General features: G+C 42.6%; 1 protein-coding gene across 1 annotated transcript; it reads right to left on the bottom strand.

The window, feature by feature from the left end:
• Positions 1–8,327: 8,327 nt before the first annotated feature.
• LOC132888349 (extracellular calcium-sensing receptor-like) lies at positions 8,328–16,058 on the bottom strand. Its single transcript, XM_060924405.1, has 8 exons — positions 15,386–16,058; positions 14,973–15,075; positions 12,066–12,227; positions 11,640–11,928; positions 10,555–11,310; positions 10,234–10,461; positions 9,401–9,524; positions 8,328–9,235 (listed from the first exon to the last, which is right to left on the bottom strand). Exons 1-8 carry the CDS (start codon positions 16,056–16,058, stop codon positions 8,328–8,330), a joined length of 3,243 nt encoding a protein of 1,080 aa, XP_060780388.1.
• Positions 16,059–16,469: the final 411 nt, after the last annotated feature.

The raw sequence follows: 16,469 nt of genomic DNA, 5'->3' as shown, positions 1-16,469 counted from the left end.
TATATATACCCAGAGTCGTGCCCCTCGTGTCGCGTGCACACTGCATGCAGGTGCATGCAGGTCGCGTGTGCTGCGTGCACACCACACATAGGGGTAGAAAGTGAGATGTACTTCTGTCTTGCGTGCTGCATAAATAGCAAGTGTAGAAAACTTGTGCAGTACTTCTGAGGCATGTCACTCATACAGTGACCATGTATCACTCATGAGTCTTACTGTCATCACAAAAAGCCCCTACTAGCCGTGCTGCTGACTTGGTTCCAGTGTACAAAAGGAATACGGGACTCGTATGTAGTGTATGCATTCTTGATTTGTCGCAAGACCCGTAGAATTTACATGTGCAGGACCAAAAGTCTCCACGGGCAGTCTGTGACCTTCTATGGTGCTGAACACACACAAGGGTCACGCAAGTCTCAAGCACGGTTTTGCCAATTTTTTTTTTACTGTAGACTGCCCATAGCAGCACGTACGACGGGTTGTGAGTGAGGCTTTAGGTTTTCTGAAGAAGAGTGTTAACACTGGGAAGTCCAGCCCATATTAGGACCTCTGTGTCCAGAATTTTGTCCTGCCACTTGATCTGAAAGATTTTGCGGAGGCAGGTCAAGTGGAAGTGATTGAGCTGCTTAGCATGTCTGCTGCAGACAGTCCAGGTCTCACAGGCATAAAGTAGGGTGGTAAGTATCACAGCACAGTAGACCTTCAGCTTAGTGGTAAGGCTGAGCCCTCTCCATTCCCAGACATTCTCACAAAGTCTCCTGAAAGTGGTGCTGGCCTTTGCAATCCTGTTGTTCACCTCAACATCTATGTTCACTGCTCGGGAAAGGATCCTGCCCAGGTAAATGAATTTTCGACTGCCTTAATGTTCTGCCCATTCATTGTAATATGTGGTTCTTGGTCGGGCCTTCCAGATATAGGCTGTTACATTACCTCCATCTTTTGGGTCCTGATGGTGAGACCAAAGTTGTCGCAGGGTTGTGAAAAACAGTCTATTTCATGCTGCAACTTCTGCTCTGTACAGGCATTGAGGGTGCAGTCATTAGTGAACAGAAAGTCTCAGATGACAGTCTCCTTCACCTTGGTGATGGCCTGCAGGTGCCTGAGGTTGAACAGACCACCTTTAGTCCTGTATCTGAGGTGTATCCCATCTTGAAGATCTTGGAAGGCATCTGTCAGCATGGCAGAGAAGACCATGCTAAAGAGTATAGGGGCAAGAACACAGCCCTACTTCACACTGTTTGTTACTGGGATTACCTCTGACTCATCTCCATCATCCAGTACTTTGACCATCATGTCATCATGGAACTGCTGCACTATCATGGTGAAATTACTGGGACAGCCGAACTTCACCATTATCTTCCATAGGTCTTCTCTACTGACCATATTGAAGGCCTTTGTCAGGTCAACAAAATAGGTCACTGTGTTACTCTTGGCACTTTTCCTGGACCTGGCGTTGCACAATCATCAGCCTCACTCTCTCATCCCGAACAAACTGGGTCCGGGGGCAAGACGGAATCAAAGAACAGGGATCTATCAAAGTCTGATCTTCACAACACATGTTTGTGGAAGTGTATCATGGCATGAACAAAGGAGTTTTCTGAGGACCTCAGAAAAAGCATTGTTGATGCTCATCAGGCTGGAAAAGGTTACAAAACCATCTCTAAAGAGTTTGTACTCCACCAATCCACAGTCAGACAGATTGTATACAAATGGAAGAAATTCAAGACCGTTGTTACCCTCCCCAGGAGTGGTCGACCAACAAAGATCGCTCCAAGAGCAAGGTGTGTAATAGTTGGCGAGGTCACAAAGGACCCTGGGGTAACTTCTAAGCAACTGAAGGCCTCTTGCACATTGGCTAATGTTCATGAGTCCACCATCAGGAGAACACTGAACAACAATGGTGTGCATGGCAGAGTTGCAAAGAGAAAGCCACTGCTCTCCAAAAAGAACATTGCTGCTCATCTGCAGTTTGCTAAAGATCATGTGGACAAGCCAGAGTGCTATTGGAAAAATGTTTTGTGGATAGATGAGAACAAAATATAACTTTTTGGTTTAAATGACAAGCATTTTGTTTGGAGAAAGGAAAACACTGCAGTCCAGCATAAGAATCTTATCCCATCTGTGAAACATGGTGGTGGTGGTAGTATCATTGTTTGGGCCTGTTTTGCTGCATCTGGGCCAGGACGGCTTTCCATCATTGATGGAACAATGAATTCTGAATTATATCAGCAAATTCTAAAGGAAAATGTCAGGACATCTGTCCATGAACTGACTCTCAAGAGAAGGTGGGACATGCAGCAAGACAATGACCCTAAGCACACAAGTTATTCTACCAAAGAATGGTTAAAGAAGAATAAAGTTAACGTTTTGGAGTGGCCAAGTCAAATTACTGACCTGAATCCAATCAAAATGTTGTGGAAGGACCTGAAGTGAGCAGGTCATGTGAGGAAACCCACCAACATCCCATAGTTGAAGCTGTTCTGTACAGAGGAATGGGCTAAAATTCCTCCAAGCCAGTGTGCAGGACTGATCAATGGTTACCGGAAACGTTTAGTTGCAGTTATTGCTGCACAAGGGGGTCACACCAGATACTGAAAGCAAAGGTTCACATACTTTTGCCACTCACAGATATGTAATATTGGATCATTTTCCTTAATAAATAAATGACCAAGTATAATATTTTTGTTTCATTTGTTTAACTGGATTCTTTTTATCTACTTTTAGGACTTGTGTGAAAATCTGATTATGTTTTAGGTCATATTTATGCAGTAATATAATATCTGTCCTGGGCATGACTTAAACTGCATCCAATGGCAAGGCTCCATTTTGGGAAAGAAGAAGCTGTAGGGGGACTGGAGTGACCTTTTAGTTGCCATCACTCCTAGAAGTCTGAAACCGGCAGAGAGGGCGGAGGAAACCAGCCGTGCTTCAACGGCCTTGACGGCGGGGACAGCAACGTGCTGTGGAGCGCTCAGAGCAAAATGAACACTGAGGACATCTTTATCATCCACTGTGCCTGGCTCCATCTCCAGTTGTCTTCAGTGTGCCTTGCCACTGGGCCCAGATGGAACATGGGAAGAGAGAGTGAGGCCAACAATGCGCAACTCCCCCTCACTTTAATCAAAGTCCAGCGCAAGTCAAGACATCATCATCATCACCATCATCTCATCTTCATCATCACCCACTAAGTCCTGTGGTGACAGGGGAGTGGTGACGCTGGCAGGTGAGGATGCACTGGGAGCTGGTAGTCACAAACCTGCACACAGGTGGCCCGGGGCATAGGGTCGCTCCTGACTGGAACTGAAGCAGCAGTCAAGTTCGGCAGCCCCTGGGTGTCTGAGCAGTCCTTTTTTAGGATTCGCTCTGCTCACCTCCATGGTCTGAGGAAGGATCTAAAAAATGTGATCCAAACATAGCCTGCTTCACCCCCTCAACCTGGCCTGCATACCATGACAAGCGGGTATCCCAACCTTGTGGTCAACTGAAGCAAATTAAAAAGATGATGTGCCATTTACTATTGGTGCATGGAACATTCGCAGACTAATGGACAATCAGAACTCCAACAGACCTGAGCACAGAACTGCACTAGTTGCTAGAGAACTCAGAAGGTATGGCATCCAAATTGCTGCCCTCAGTGAGACCAGACTCCCAAATGAAGGCCAACTGGTCGAAGAGAAAGCAGGATACATTTTCTTCTGGAGTGGAAAGAGTGCTGACGAGTGACGTGAAGCTGAAGTGGGATTTGCTATTGCTAGCAATCTTGTCAAGAAACTTTCCAGTCTTCCTGAAGGAAAGAGCGACAGACTCATGAGCCTCAGACTTCCATTCTATAAGAAGAAGCATGCCTCAGTCATCAGTGCATACACCCCAACCATAACAAATGCTGAAGAAGTCAAGGAAGCTTTCTACAAAGACCTTGAACGGCTCATTGCTGCATTACCCAAGGATGACAAGCTCATAATACTAGGCGACTTCAATGCAAGGGTAGGAGCAGATCATGAGACCTGGGAAGGTGTGTTGGGCAGACCTGGAATCGTGAAGTGCAACAGCAACAGCCTCCTATTGTTAAAGATGTGCAGCACACACAACCTCCTTCTAACAAACGCTGTCTTCCGGCTTCCTACCAGGAACAAAACCACATGGCTGCACCCATGAAGAAAACACTGACACGTGATCGACCATGTAATAGTACAACAGAAGGACAGAGATGATGTGCATGTAACCAAAGCCATGTGTGGTGCAGATTGCTGGACAGATCATCGACTGATTCTCTCCAAACTGAAGTTGACCATCTTACCAAAGCAGTGCCCACAAGGGAAGAAGTCACTCAAACGTCTTAATATCTACAAGCTGCAAAGACCTGAAGTGAAGTCAGACCTTACAGCTGATCTCAACAATGCCCACCAAGAAGTGAATGTGGAAGATGGCCACACAGAAGAGAACTGGGCCTCGTTCAGAAACATTGTGCACAATGTTGCCCTCAACAACCTAGGCAAGAGCACGAGAAAACATCAAGACTGGTTTGATGAAAACGACCCTGAGATTCAGAGACTGCTAGAAGAGAAACATCAAGCCCACAGAGCTTACCAGCAAGACATCAACAGTCCTATCAAAAAGAGAAGCTACAACAGCACAAAGAACATTTTCCAAGTGTGGCTCAGAGAAATGCAGGACAGCTGGTTGAGGAAGAAGGCTGACGAAATACAAGCATATGCCGACAGCCACAACTACAGAAAGTTTTATGAGGCTGTAAAGACCATCTATGGGCCCCAGTCATCTGGCACCGCTCCTCTGCTGAGTGCTGATGGAATCATGCTGCTCACTGAAAAGAACTCCATCCTCACCAGATGGGCTGAACACTTCAACAGCATCCTGAACAGACCATCCACAATCAACGCAGATGCCATTGCCTGTCTCCCCCAGTATGAAATCAACAACTCCCTGGCTGAAGCACCAACACAAACAGAAGTGCAGAAGGCCATCAAACTGCTGTCCAACAGCAAGGCTCCAGGATCAGACTCCATCCCCTCTGAAATCTACAAGCTCGAAAGTCCATCTATGAAAAATAAACTGACAGAACTCTTCCAAGAAATGTGGGAGCACGAAATCATCCCCCAAGAGTTCAAAGATGCATCAGTAGTCCACCTCTACAAAAGAAAAGGGAATAGACACACTTATGACAACCGCAGAGGAATCTCACTCCTAGCCACAGCTGGCAAAATACTTGCATGAATCCTCTTAAATAGACTCAACCATCACCTGGAAACAAACAACCTTCTCCCTGAGAGCCAATGTGGCTTCAGAAAAGGTAGTGGTACAACAGATATGATCTTCGCTGCCCGAAAACTCCAAGAAAAGATTCAGGAGCAAAATGAAGCCTTGTACATCACCTTTGTGGACTTGACAAAGGCTTTTGATACTGTCTGCCACAATGGACTCTGGACCATTATGGCAAAGTTTGGCTGTCCTGACAAGTTTGTGAAGATGGTGAGGCAATTTCACGATGTTATGCAAGCTCATGTCCTGGATGATGGAGAATCCTCTGAAGCATTCCCCATTACCAATGGTGTCAAACAAGGCTGCGTGATGGCACCCACACTATTTAGCATGATTTTCACCACAATGCTAACCGACGCCTACTCCAACTCAGAAGATGACATCAAGATAAGATCCAGAAGTGATGGTGGAATATTCAATCTAAGATGACTCCAGGCATAGACGAAAGTGAGAATAGACCCAGTCCATGAACTTCTCTTTGCAGATGATTGTGCTGTAAGTGCATCTTCAGAAGTGCTGATGCAAGAAAGCATGGACTCCTTTGCCTCTGCTTGTGACAACTTTGGATTAACCATAAGCACAAAAAGACAGAAGTCCTTTACCAGCCCTCTCCAGCAGATCAGTACGAAGAGCCCAACATCATGGTTAATGGAGAATCCCTGTAAAACACAGAGAGATTCACATACCTTGGCAGTACCATCAACTGCTTAGTGAACATTGATGATGAAGTCGTTCTGAGAATCTTGAAAGCCAGGGCTGCCTTTGGGCGCCTGAGAAACTCAGTCTGGGAGAGATGCGGCATAAAGGTAGACACCAAGCTAAGAGTCTACAATGCAGTAATACTGACATCACTCCTGTATGTATGTGAAACATGGACCACCTATGAACGTCATGCATGCAAACTGAATCGCTTCCACCTCAACTGTCTCTGAAAGCTCCTCAGGATCACCTGGCAGGACAAAATACTTGACACAGAAGTATTGGATTGAACAAATTCCATCAGCGTGTAAACCATGCTCAAGAAAGCACAACCTCGGTGGGCTGGCCACCTAACACGCATGGATGAGTGTCGTCTGCCCAAGAAACCTTTTTTTATGGCACACTGTTCAGAGGCAAGAGAACGCATGGAGGACCAAAGATGTGCTTCAAGGACAGCTTGAAAGTGTCACTCAAAGACATGGGAATAAATCCTGACAACTGGGAGCAGGTTGCTCAACAACGCTCAGCATGGCGCTCTGCAATCCACCAAGGCTGTCTGGCTTATGAAAAGAGAAGAATCTGAGAGGCACAACTGAAGAGACAAGCCAGGAAGAGTAGATCACCCAACTCTTCACAACCAGCTCACTCCATCTTTGTGTGCCCGATCTGCCAAAGGAAGTTCCATGCTCGTATTGGTCTCATCAGCCATCAAAGAACCCACTGCACCTCCACATCAACTCATCAGTAAATCATTCACATCGTCTCACCTGTCACAAATTATGCTCTTGGTCATCGTTGCAAATAACAGACGAACAACATGCAGAAATATAGAAAATTCTAAAGGGTTCACAAACTTTCCAGCACCACTGAATCTTTTTTGTTTGTTTGTTTCTTTCTTTCTTCTGAATTTGTTTTTTTTTCCCTTTTAATTGTTAATTTGACAATGAATATCAGAAAGTACAATATAAGGACATATAAAATTATTCTTTTTATTTTTGTTATTTTAAATGTTATTGTTGAATATGAAGGCACAGAGAAGGAACTTCATAAGCCTGCATAGGTTTAGGATAAAGGACATCAAGGACTATGTGAATTATCTGAATTATGGTTCTTTCTGGTGCAGCATGTTGTGTGTTCAGAATAAAGTGTTTGTATTATATTGGCTATTTGACAGAATTGAAATGGCATGGTAATTAACAACAATAATGTGATGGAACATGTCTCAATATATCATTCAAGCATTTTAGTATGTTTAAAATGTTAAATTACATTTGTTATAACTGTTAACAAAATCAACAATTTATTATTTGCTCCTGATTTAATTGTCCATTGCAACATACAGTGCTGATTCTGTCTTTAAAATCTTCAGGTCAGTCGATGCAGGTGGTCATCAAAGTATATTATATTGCGGCCAGCTGGGTTTTAAATTATATGGCTATTATTTTTAATTACAGCATTTGTGTGGCCACCTATCAAATTACTTTCCAGGTGAATGCTTTTTTTTCACAGGAGACTGTTTTGTCCCTTCTAAATGCATAGCCAACCACAACTACCCACACCACACACACACCCGAACACCACCACTGGGTCGTATTGCACTCTATCTGCACTGCCTTCCATAAGTCCTTGCCTAAAGCACAACCTCAGTTGGAAGTGTTTCTTTATATTTCTATCCAAATAACAATGCAAAATAGTGACTCCCATGCATATTAAATTGAATATTTTATCGTAACAAGGGATAAGTTTCTTGTCGAAATTGTGAGAGACATTTTGCCTTGTGCACAACATTTTCCTCCCAAATGCCCATGTTCTGTGCCCGCTGGTGATCTGGTGAAAACTGGAGCAGATGCATTTTAAAAGGAGAGGTTTGAAAATCCATCATCTACTACAAGCATGTTGATATTTTGCTTGTGGACTGTATTCTTTATTCAGTCATGACAAATTAATTTATTTGTGTATTTGTTTACTAACAAACTGTTGTTTTTGTTTTTTTTTTGGCTTATGGTCAAACACCATGAGGGCCTTTTGATATATCACACATGATGGTCTTCTGTTGATAAAAATTCACAGATCATAAATTCTTTCTATCAATAGATAACTATCCTATTCATGATGAGAAACATGTTAGTGAATACAAAATTTCCTTCTGTGAACAGACAACAGATACGAATGCATTTTTTTTTTTTTTTTATGACAAGTACAATTGAGTCTCACCCATATCCAAATTAGATTTGAATGGATGTAAACTGTCAAAATTTTATTTCATTGACTATACTCAATAGTGTATGTTTAAGTTTGACATTATTTGGCTAAAATAATATATATGCATGCAGAATTTAACAATCGGATTATTAAAGTTATTTCGAGGCCATTTTACCCATCATATTTTTCTTTGTATTTAGTTCAGGTTTAAACAGAATAATATAACATTTAGGTGTAAATATACAGAATAGTAGCGCAAAACTGGATGCCAAAATTGCAAATATCTCCACAGCGACAGTAAATTTTCCAGGAGAGCTGACATAAGCTGGAATAAAGGTGATCCACACTGCACAGAAAATGAGCAAACTGAATGTGATGAATTTAGCTTCATTAAAATTATCTGGCAGCGTTCTAGCTAGAAAAGCCAAAACAAAACAGACAGAGGCAAGAACTCCTATATAGCCCAGCACGGCCCAGAAACCAAGAGCTGAGCCCAAGTTACATTCTAATATGATCTTTTCCTTGTAGTGGTTCATGTTCTTATATGGGAAAGGAGGAGAAATTGTTAACCAAAGCACACAAATCAGGACTTGTATAAATGTAAATGCAAGTACACTAAATCTCTGTTGTAGAGGCCCAAACCATTTCATGACATTACTGCCTGGAAGTGTAGCCCTGAAAGCCACTAATACCACTATTGTTTTCCCCAAAACACAGGAGATGCAGAGGACGAAGGTGATCCCAAATGCTGTGTGGCGTAGCATACAGGACCACTGAGAGGGTCGACCAATGAAAGTAAGCGAACAGAGGAAACACATAGTCAGGGAGAACAGCAGCAGGAAACTCAGCTCAGAGTTGTTCGCCTTAACAATGGGGGTGTCCTTTTCTATTAGAAATAAAATGGCGACTAGAACAGTTAATGTAGCTCCAAACAAAGAAAAAATGACCAGTACTATCCCCATAACTTCAGTAAATGAAAGAAACTCTATGACCTTTAACACACATTTATCTCTCTCAGTATTAGACCAATACTCTCCTGGACACTGCTCGCAGTTATCTGAATCTGCAAAATAATCATGGTTATTCAGATTAAGAAGGAAAATAAACTTTATCTTGAGTTTTTATTTATGAATGCCATTGTTCAGTAACTGTACCTTAAATAAAAAAGGGATGATGCAAAATGTACAATTCACAACTTGTCTTTGAAACTTGGTAAAGCTGAAATTACCTGTCTGGTTACTGATCTCTCCCGCTGCACATGGTATACAGTCATAGCAGCAAATAGGCCTTCCTTTCTGTGCTGCTTTTCTGGTTCCTGGAGGACAGCTCTCACTGCACACAGACCTTGGCTTCTAATATGAACAATATATTATGCCTACAATCATTATTTTTCACTATTACTCTATTTTACTTTAGACTGTTCCATAACCTTCAAATGATAAGGTTCTATCTGTCCTGAACCACTATTTTGCTGCAAAAACGTTCAAATATATTCAGTGCTATGGAGATAACATTATTAGAACATTCATACTTTGCCAGAAAAGTTAGATAGGGCCTTACAGGAGTTAACAGTGAGAGAGAGCGAGAGACAGCCATTCACACTCACATATGGACAATTTGGATATCCAAATGAACTTAATCTGGAAGTTTTTCGACCGTGGGGGCACCCTAAGGAAACCCACACAGGCATGGGAGAACATGCAAACTCCACACAGAAAGGCCCCAGGCAACCAGCACATTCAAAACCAGAACCTGCTTGCTGTTAGGTTAACATGGGGCGGCCTTGGGCTGACGTGCCCTTGAGCAAGGCTCCTAACCCCCAACTGCTCCCCAGGTGCTGTAGCCTTGCTGCCCACTGCTTTGGGTATGTGTGTGTGCATGCATGTGTTCACTGCTTCGGATGGGTTCAATGCAGAGGACAAATTTCACTGTGCTTGAGTGTGCATGTGACAAATAAAGGCTTCTTCTTCTGTGAGATGACAGGGCAAACCAATGCACCACTGTACCACCCAGTGTAGATTATATGCCATAAAAACTTAGAATGAGCAAATATTTATGTACCTGTCTTTCCTCTCCAGCCCACATTATATCCTCGACATTTAGGACAAACTGTTGTCCACTTGGCAAAGAGGAGTCATAATAACCCACTTTCTTAAACACCACTTCTCCATTGAGCCCTCGTTGCCAGTTGAGCACATCATATTTTGCAGCTGTTGCCCCATTGCTGTCAAACCAAACTTGATCTCCTACTTTGGTAGTAAAATTGACCTTTTTTAAAGACTCAACAACCTTTAAGAAGAAAACAAAAACAAGTATTCATTTCATTTCATGACAATATAAGACATGGATATCACCCGATTTGCTTCTCTTTTCTTTTGTTACCTGCCATGGTTGTATTATTTTCTCTTTCTCACAACTCTGGTTTTCTGTGCATCCCAGCAGGCTGTGCAGAGAATGTGCTACAGCATAAACTGCATTGTAGATATTATTTGCATATCTCAATTCTGATATATCCTTACTGTAGTTTTTAAATTGAATAAGATCTTCATATTTGCTGCAGGCCCTTTCAGGTTGAGAAACATTTCCCTCTGTATATAAGCAAGGGATTGCTGTTCGCCAAAACCCATTGACAGCATAGTCAGCAAAACCACCAATGTTCAATTTTCCCACATCAAAACCAATGGCTCCTGCCAAAATGTTGTAACTTCCTGGCGTTACTAGTTCAACAGCAGAGATCCATGCCTCAACACCAATCATCTGGTAGCCAGTGACATTCTTTAGAATAAGCTGGTCTGTTAGAACGTTCATTTCACCATAGGTGAGAAATGCAATAATTACTTTGGCAGTGCCTTTCTGAATAACATCAGCCACTTTTATTATCTTCCCAGGATCTGACCTCTGAAACTTAACAGAGTACTCAACACATATTCCTTCCTCTTTGGCTGCATTCAGAAAAATGGCCATACCACTGTTGCCATAGTCATCATCACTGTTCACAGCTCCCACCCATGACCAGCCAAAGTGCTTGACCAAATATGTCAATGCTCTACTCTGGTAGTAGTCACTTGCTATAGTCCTAAAAAAAGAGGGGTACTCTTTTCTGTTGCTCAGACATTCACATGTGGCAGCATGACTTATCTGAGAAGAGAAGGACAGTTTATTAATATTAATAATAATAATAATAATAATAATAATAATAATGCCTTTTTGGTAAAAAAAAAAACAGGAAAATATCTTAGTGCTTCAAAAAGGCTTTAAATATAAATATACAGTGGAAATATAAAATGTTGCTATGATGTGGCAATAGTACTCAGTGTACCACTGTGCTGCCTGGAAGAATAATACAGATATATAATGATTTACCTTGAGAAACTGCTCAACAAATGAAGACAATATTCCCCTGTCCAGTTTACATGTGTAACTATTGAAGAAATACTTATAAAATATTAAATAATTTATTTTTTTACCACTGGGATTTTAAAGGGTCCAATTGTTCTTGTGAGAGCTATCGTCGGAGAAGAACCTGACTCCCCTATGATGGCTTGTACTTCTGCTTGTCCAGAGCATGTACCATCTGCTCTTCTGTCCATACCATTCATGAATGCCATGGCTGCTTTCATAGATAGCAAGCTTGAGTGATAATTGTCATAAATTCTGTAGCCAACTGAAATATTTGGGAGCAAAGTGTTGCTTTTGTTGATTTCCTCAATTGCAAAAGTCATGGTCTGAGCAGAACGTAGTTGTCTGAGGTTAATTCTACAAATATCAATCAACATAAGAGAATTCACAAGCATCTTTTTTAAATTTTATGCTAAATATAAGACATACAGTTAAGAAATACAGAATAAATTGAGATTTCCTAAAATGATGTGAATGTTTAAACTTCAACAAACCTAATGCAGTTTAAAGGTGGAGGCTTTACAGTATATGCCACTGCCTCCATCTGCGGACACACATTTACTGAAAAAATAGCTCCCATTATCACATCTCCATCTTTAGATAGCAGAGGATCCTCTGGGCTTTCCACAATATGGCAATTTTCTCCCTTTGCCAGGCTAAGAGTAAGGAGGCATACAATGAATAACATCACAAAGTTTGTCCAATGTTTTTTTCTGGTTTATTCCTCAACATATGTATCATTCACTTATTTATAAACATCCTCCAATTATTATGGGTATGACAATTTATTATGGACAAATCAGAGAGTGAGTGAGTTTTGTGATGTCATTCAGGGACAGGATTAAGGGATAGGATGCGACCTGCAAACTTGTTATAACTGGTAAAAATTATATTTTTATCAATGCATATGTGGCATGACACGTGTTATATACACGTATTACATATGGCTGGTTGTTTTAAAGGACACTAACAGTAGAATAGCAAATCTGACAACACTCCCCTGGGAATTTCACCCAAGGAATTCTGTAACCCCCAATTGATACCAGATAGCTCAAAAGGCATGCAGATTTGTTCTACTTATGAGGCAAGAGGCATAGTTCCATCCATCAATAATATTTATTCGCAATTTGCCAATATAAAAACATTAAAAGACAATCACTCGTTGGCAGGGTAAGGAAGTTTAACTAGAGCTGGGGCTTACTCATGGTGAGGTAGGCCCACAGCGACAGAATCCAAAAAGAAGTCACCCTGTGCATACACACAAACAAGTGAAGTCGATACTGGGGACTCAAGACACAGCACACGGAAAAGAGATCCCACCACTGACTAAAGACACCAACCCCACCATCACAGATGCCCAGCTCGTAAAGAAAGATAAAGCTTTGCGACAATGTTTATTGTTAAAAGCGCTGTACAAATAAACTTGATTTGATTTGATTTGATTTGATAAACATAATTAGCGGGATTACCCTTACAACAAAAACACACAATGTAATAAATCACTGGCCAAATGATGAAACATAAATAGTGGTTACCAGCAGCTCTCAAAATGGCCTCCTGCCAGTGATATAACTTAAAAATTAATTAAACAAATTGCTTATAATTGAAGAAAACAGGAAACTAATAATTGGTGCTAAATTGTCAAAATACACAAATTAGTGTCATGTGAAAGAGTAATCCCACACTACAATTTGCAAGGATATAATAAAACTACACAAAGCAGTAATATTTAATAGACAGGCAGCTGTGTAACTTCTACTCAAACAAAGAACAAAATAATTTATATAGTAATAAAGGAAACTAGGCTGCAGTGCTACAGATTAAGTACAAAATAATTATATATGTAGCAGTTTGAAGGGGTGGGTGGAGCACAGAAGGACAGCAGGCCAGAACTGAATTCACAAAACTTGTTTATTTTCACTTTTCAGCGTACTTTCACTCTCTCAGCCACACTCGCACGCACACACTCCAGTCCACAATATATAAATCAAAACAATGTAAATTGAACCCTGCTCACAACCAAATGTGTTGTCATTCAGACTTAAGACGGCCTATGTTAAAAAGGCATATAATAAAGTTTAACCATTTCAGGCAAATCAACTCGAAGCAAAAGCAGCAGCGTTCCTGCAGTGTGCACCACGATAGCAGTCACAGCTCCTCAATGAGGCTGCAAACACCAACAGCAGGCCATTTCATTCAAGTAGCATCACTCTCACTACAGTCCTAAAGTTAGCAAGTCAACTGAAGTCCTCAGACATAAAAATGTATTACTGTATGCGTCCAGAGTCATCTTCCAAGTGTGACTTTTGACTGTCCATATGAGGCCGTCCTCACAGGAGCAATGTTTTGAGAATCCAGCCAGATGTAGGGCATGAGGATGGATCAGGTTAGTCTGAGGAGCAGAAAAGATCAGCATCTCAAAGAGCAGAAACTCCACTGGACACAGGATCAAGAGGATTTGCAGCCCCAGCCTGCCAATTCCCCCACAGGCCTTGGGAGGTGGTGGATACTGGAGTGCTGGCCCACAGTTGACCGTATTGTCCTCTGCAGTGACGTGTCACTTGTATCGGTGTAACTAATGGATGGAATAGCCACACAGACTGGTGATTGAGCTGTTGTTGCTAGAGGTGGAGCCAAGGACGAACCTGGCACAGTGGGGACCAATTCAGATCATCCAGGCAGCAACTGAGGTGTGGCTTGACTTTCTGTAATTGGACTGGTGGAAGGCTGAGCAGTTAACACATGAGAAACCTCAGGATTCAGGACCAACAGGTTACTGTCGCATGGCAGTTCATCATTATAAACTGGCTTGTTGATGCAAGGTGGACTATTGGTACCAGCATGACTGGAGGAGTCTACTTCAGTCATTGCCTTTAACAAGGTGCAATGGACACATTTCACCTTCAATTGGTCATCCACTGGTGCAATAGTGTATACTGCTCCATCCTTCTTGGGTGCTTTTAAGACTCAATACACCACAGAGCCCCACAGGTCCTGAGTCTTATGATGCCCTCTTGCACTGCAGTCACAGAGAAACAGTAGCTGACCCTCCATCAATGGTGTGCCTTGAACTTGCCCATCATAATTTTGCTTTCTGTGCTGAGCAGAAACTTTCAACTGCTCCTGGGCCCCTTCAAACATAATCTGGAGTTGGGCCTGGTGTTCCTGAATCCACTCATGGATGCCCCCACTGACAGGATCTTGAACTCTACCCAACAGGAAGTGAAACAGGAGGATAGGTTCATGACCGAACAAAGAAAAAGGGAGACTCACCAGTTGCCTGATTAGTAGTCGTCTTATAACAGTAGAGGACCTGGGGCAAACAAACATTCCAATCCCTCATCCAGGACACAGGCAGAGTGCGCAGCAGATTGTGGAGGGTCCTATTAAAACATTCACACTGGCCATTGCTGACTGTGTGATATGGGGTTGTGTGAGACTTCTCAATCCCATAAAAGCCATAAAGCTGCTGAATAAGAGTGTTCTCAAAATTGCAGTCCTGATCTGAAATGTATACAAGCCAGGATACTAAACCTCAAAAACCATTCCAGCACCAAAACCTGGGACACTGTGGAGGCACGTTGATCATGGGTGGGGATGGCAAGAGTATACTTACTAAAACATCACTCCTCACCAAAACATTTTCCACTCCATTAACAGCAGGCTCAAAAACAGCAAAAATCAACAGCGAGGATCTCATTGGGTTGTGAGGCCAAGAGATGTCCCATGAAGCTCTGTGCAGCTGGCTAGGTGTCTTTGGCAACTTGGCACAGCTCACAGGTCTGACACCACTGCATTACCTCTGTGGACATACCTGGCCAGTAACGCCGGGACTGAAGGAGGGCCAAGGTCCTCTCCACAGCTTGATAGCCATGATCCTGGTGAACCCGAGTCAGCACAACCTTTGTTAAAACAGCAGGCCGCAGCAGCTGAAACATCACTTTCACACCATCAAGGTGATCAACCTGGTGATGTATGACTCCATTTCTTTTGACCAGGCAATCCCACTGCCGAAGTAGTATCAAGGCAAACTGAGATAACTGCTTCCATTCCTCATAGCTGGGATGCTGTTTTTGTCTCCAGAACACGAAGACTTCCTGAATGACCAGGTCAGCCTGCTGAAGGGCACGAATGTCCGAGAATATATACTGAGGTAAGACAGTAACAGCAACTTGGATTACTGGAGTCTTCTGCAGTTGCAAAGCTTGCTGAAGGAGTTTAGGTAGTGAGGTGCCAGGGAGAATCACTTCCACATCCTGTGGGCCAGGTGAATGCTGACGAGATACTGTGTCTATGTCCCTGTTGCTTCTCCCAGACCGATACTTTATCTCAAAGTCAAAGGAGGCAAGTTGGGCTGCCCAATACTGTTCAGTAACACCAAGTTTGGCTGATAAGTGACTGAGTGGATTGTTGTCCTTGTAAACCAAACACTTGTGGCCCAACAAGTACTCTCTGGATTTCTCCCACTTAAGGGCCAAAAGCTCCATGATAACTCTCATCAACCTCCAGGATGAAAGGCAGGGAGAAGTCAGCATAGGCAGACACTGGTGCTGTGGTGAGGTTGGTCTTCACAGTCTCAAAACTTCTGTGGCACTCCTCTGTCCAGTTCTCTTTGATGCACCCCAATGGCCTCTTTTAGGACCTGGTGTCTCCCAACTCTGCCACCAGCCGATGTAGTGGGGCTGTTAACTTGGCAAAACCCTCCACGAAATGGCAGTAATAGCTGGCAAACCCCAAAAAGGACCACAGCTCTGACACAGTAGTAGGGGGCTGCCAGTTAGTGACTACTTCTACCTTGCTGGGATCAGTGGAGACCCCCTCATTGGAGATGACATGGCCCAAGTAGCACACTTCCTGTTGGGGAAAAAAAAGACACATTTGGTGAGCTTTGCCTTGAG

Source organism: Neoarius graeffei, chromosome 6 (genome assembly GCF_027579695.1).
Source record: "Neoarius graeffei isolate fNeoGra1 chromosome 6, fNeoGra1.pri, whole genome shotgun sequence".
Lineage (NCBI taxonomy): Eukaryota > Metazoa > Chordata > Actinopteri > Siluriformes > Ariidae > Neoarius > Neoarius graeffei.
This window is presented reverse-complemented; position numbering and strand designations above follow the sequence as displayed.

What these genes read in the sequence shown, in the direction of transcription:
- LOC132888349 (XM_060924405.1), bottom strand. Translation starts at nt 16,058, where the DNA reads ATGGAGCTTTTGGCCCTTAAGTGGGAGAAATCCAGAGAGTACTTGTTG. An exon ending in CCACCTTTAAACTGCATTAG is followed by an intron (nt 11,929 to 12,065) that starts GTTTGTTGAAGT and finishes TGATATTTGTAG; the next exon opens with AATTAACCTCAGACAACTAC. An exon ending in AGAGATCAGTAACCAGACAG is followed by an intron (nt 9,236 to 9,400) that starts GTAATTTCAGCT and finishes ATTATTTTGCAG; the next exon opens with ATTCAGATAACTGCGAGCAG.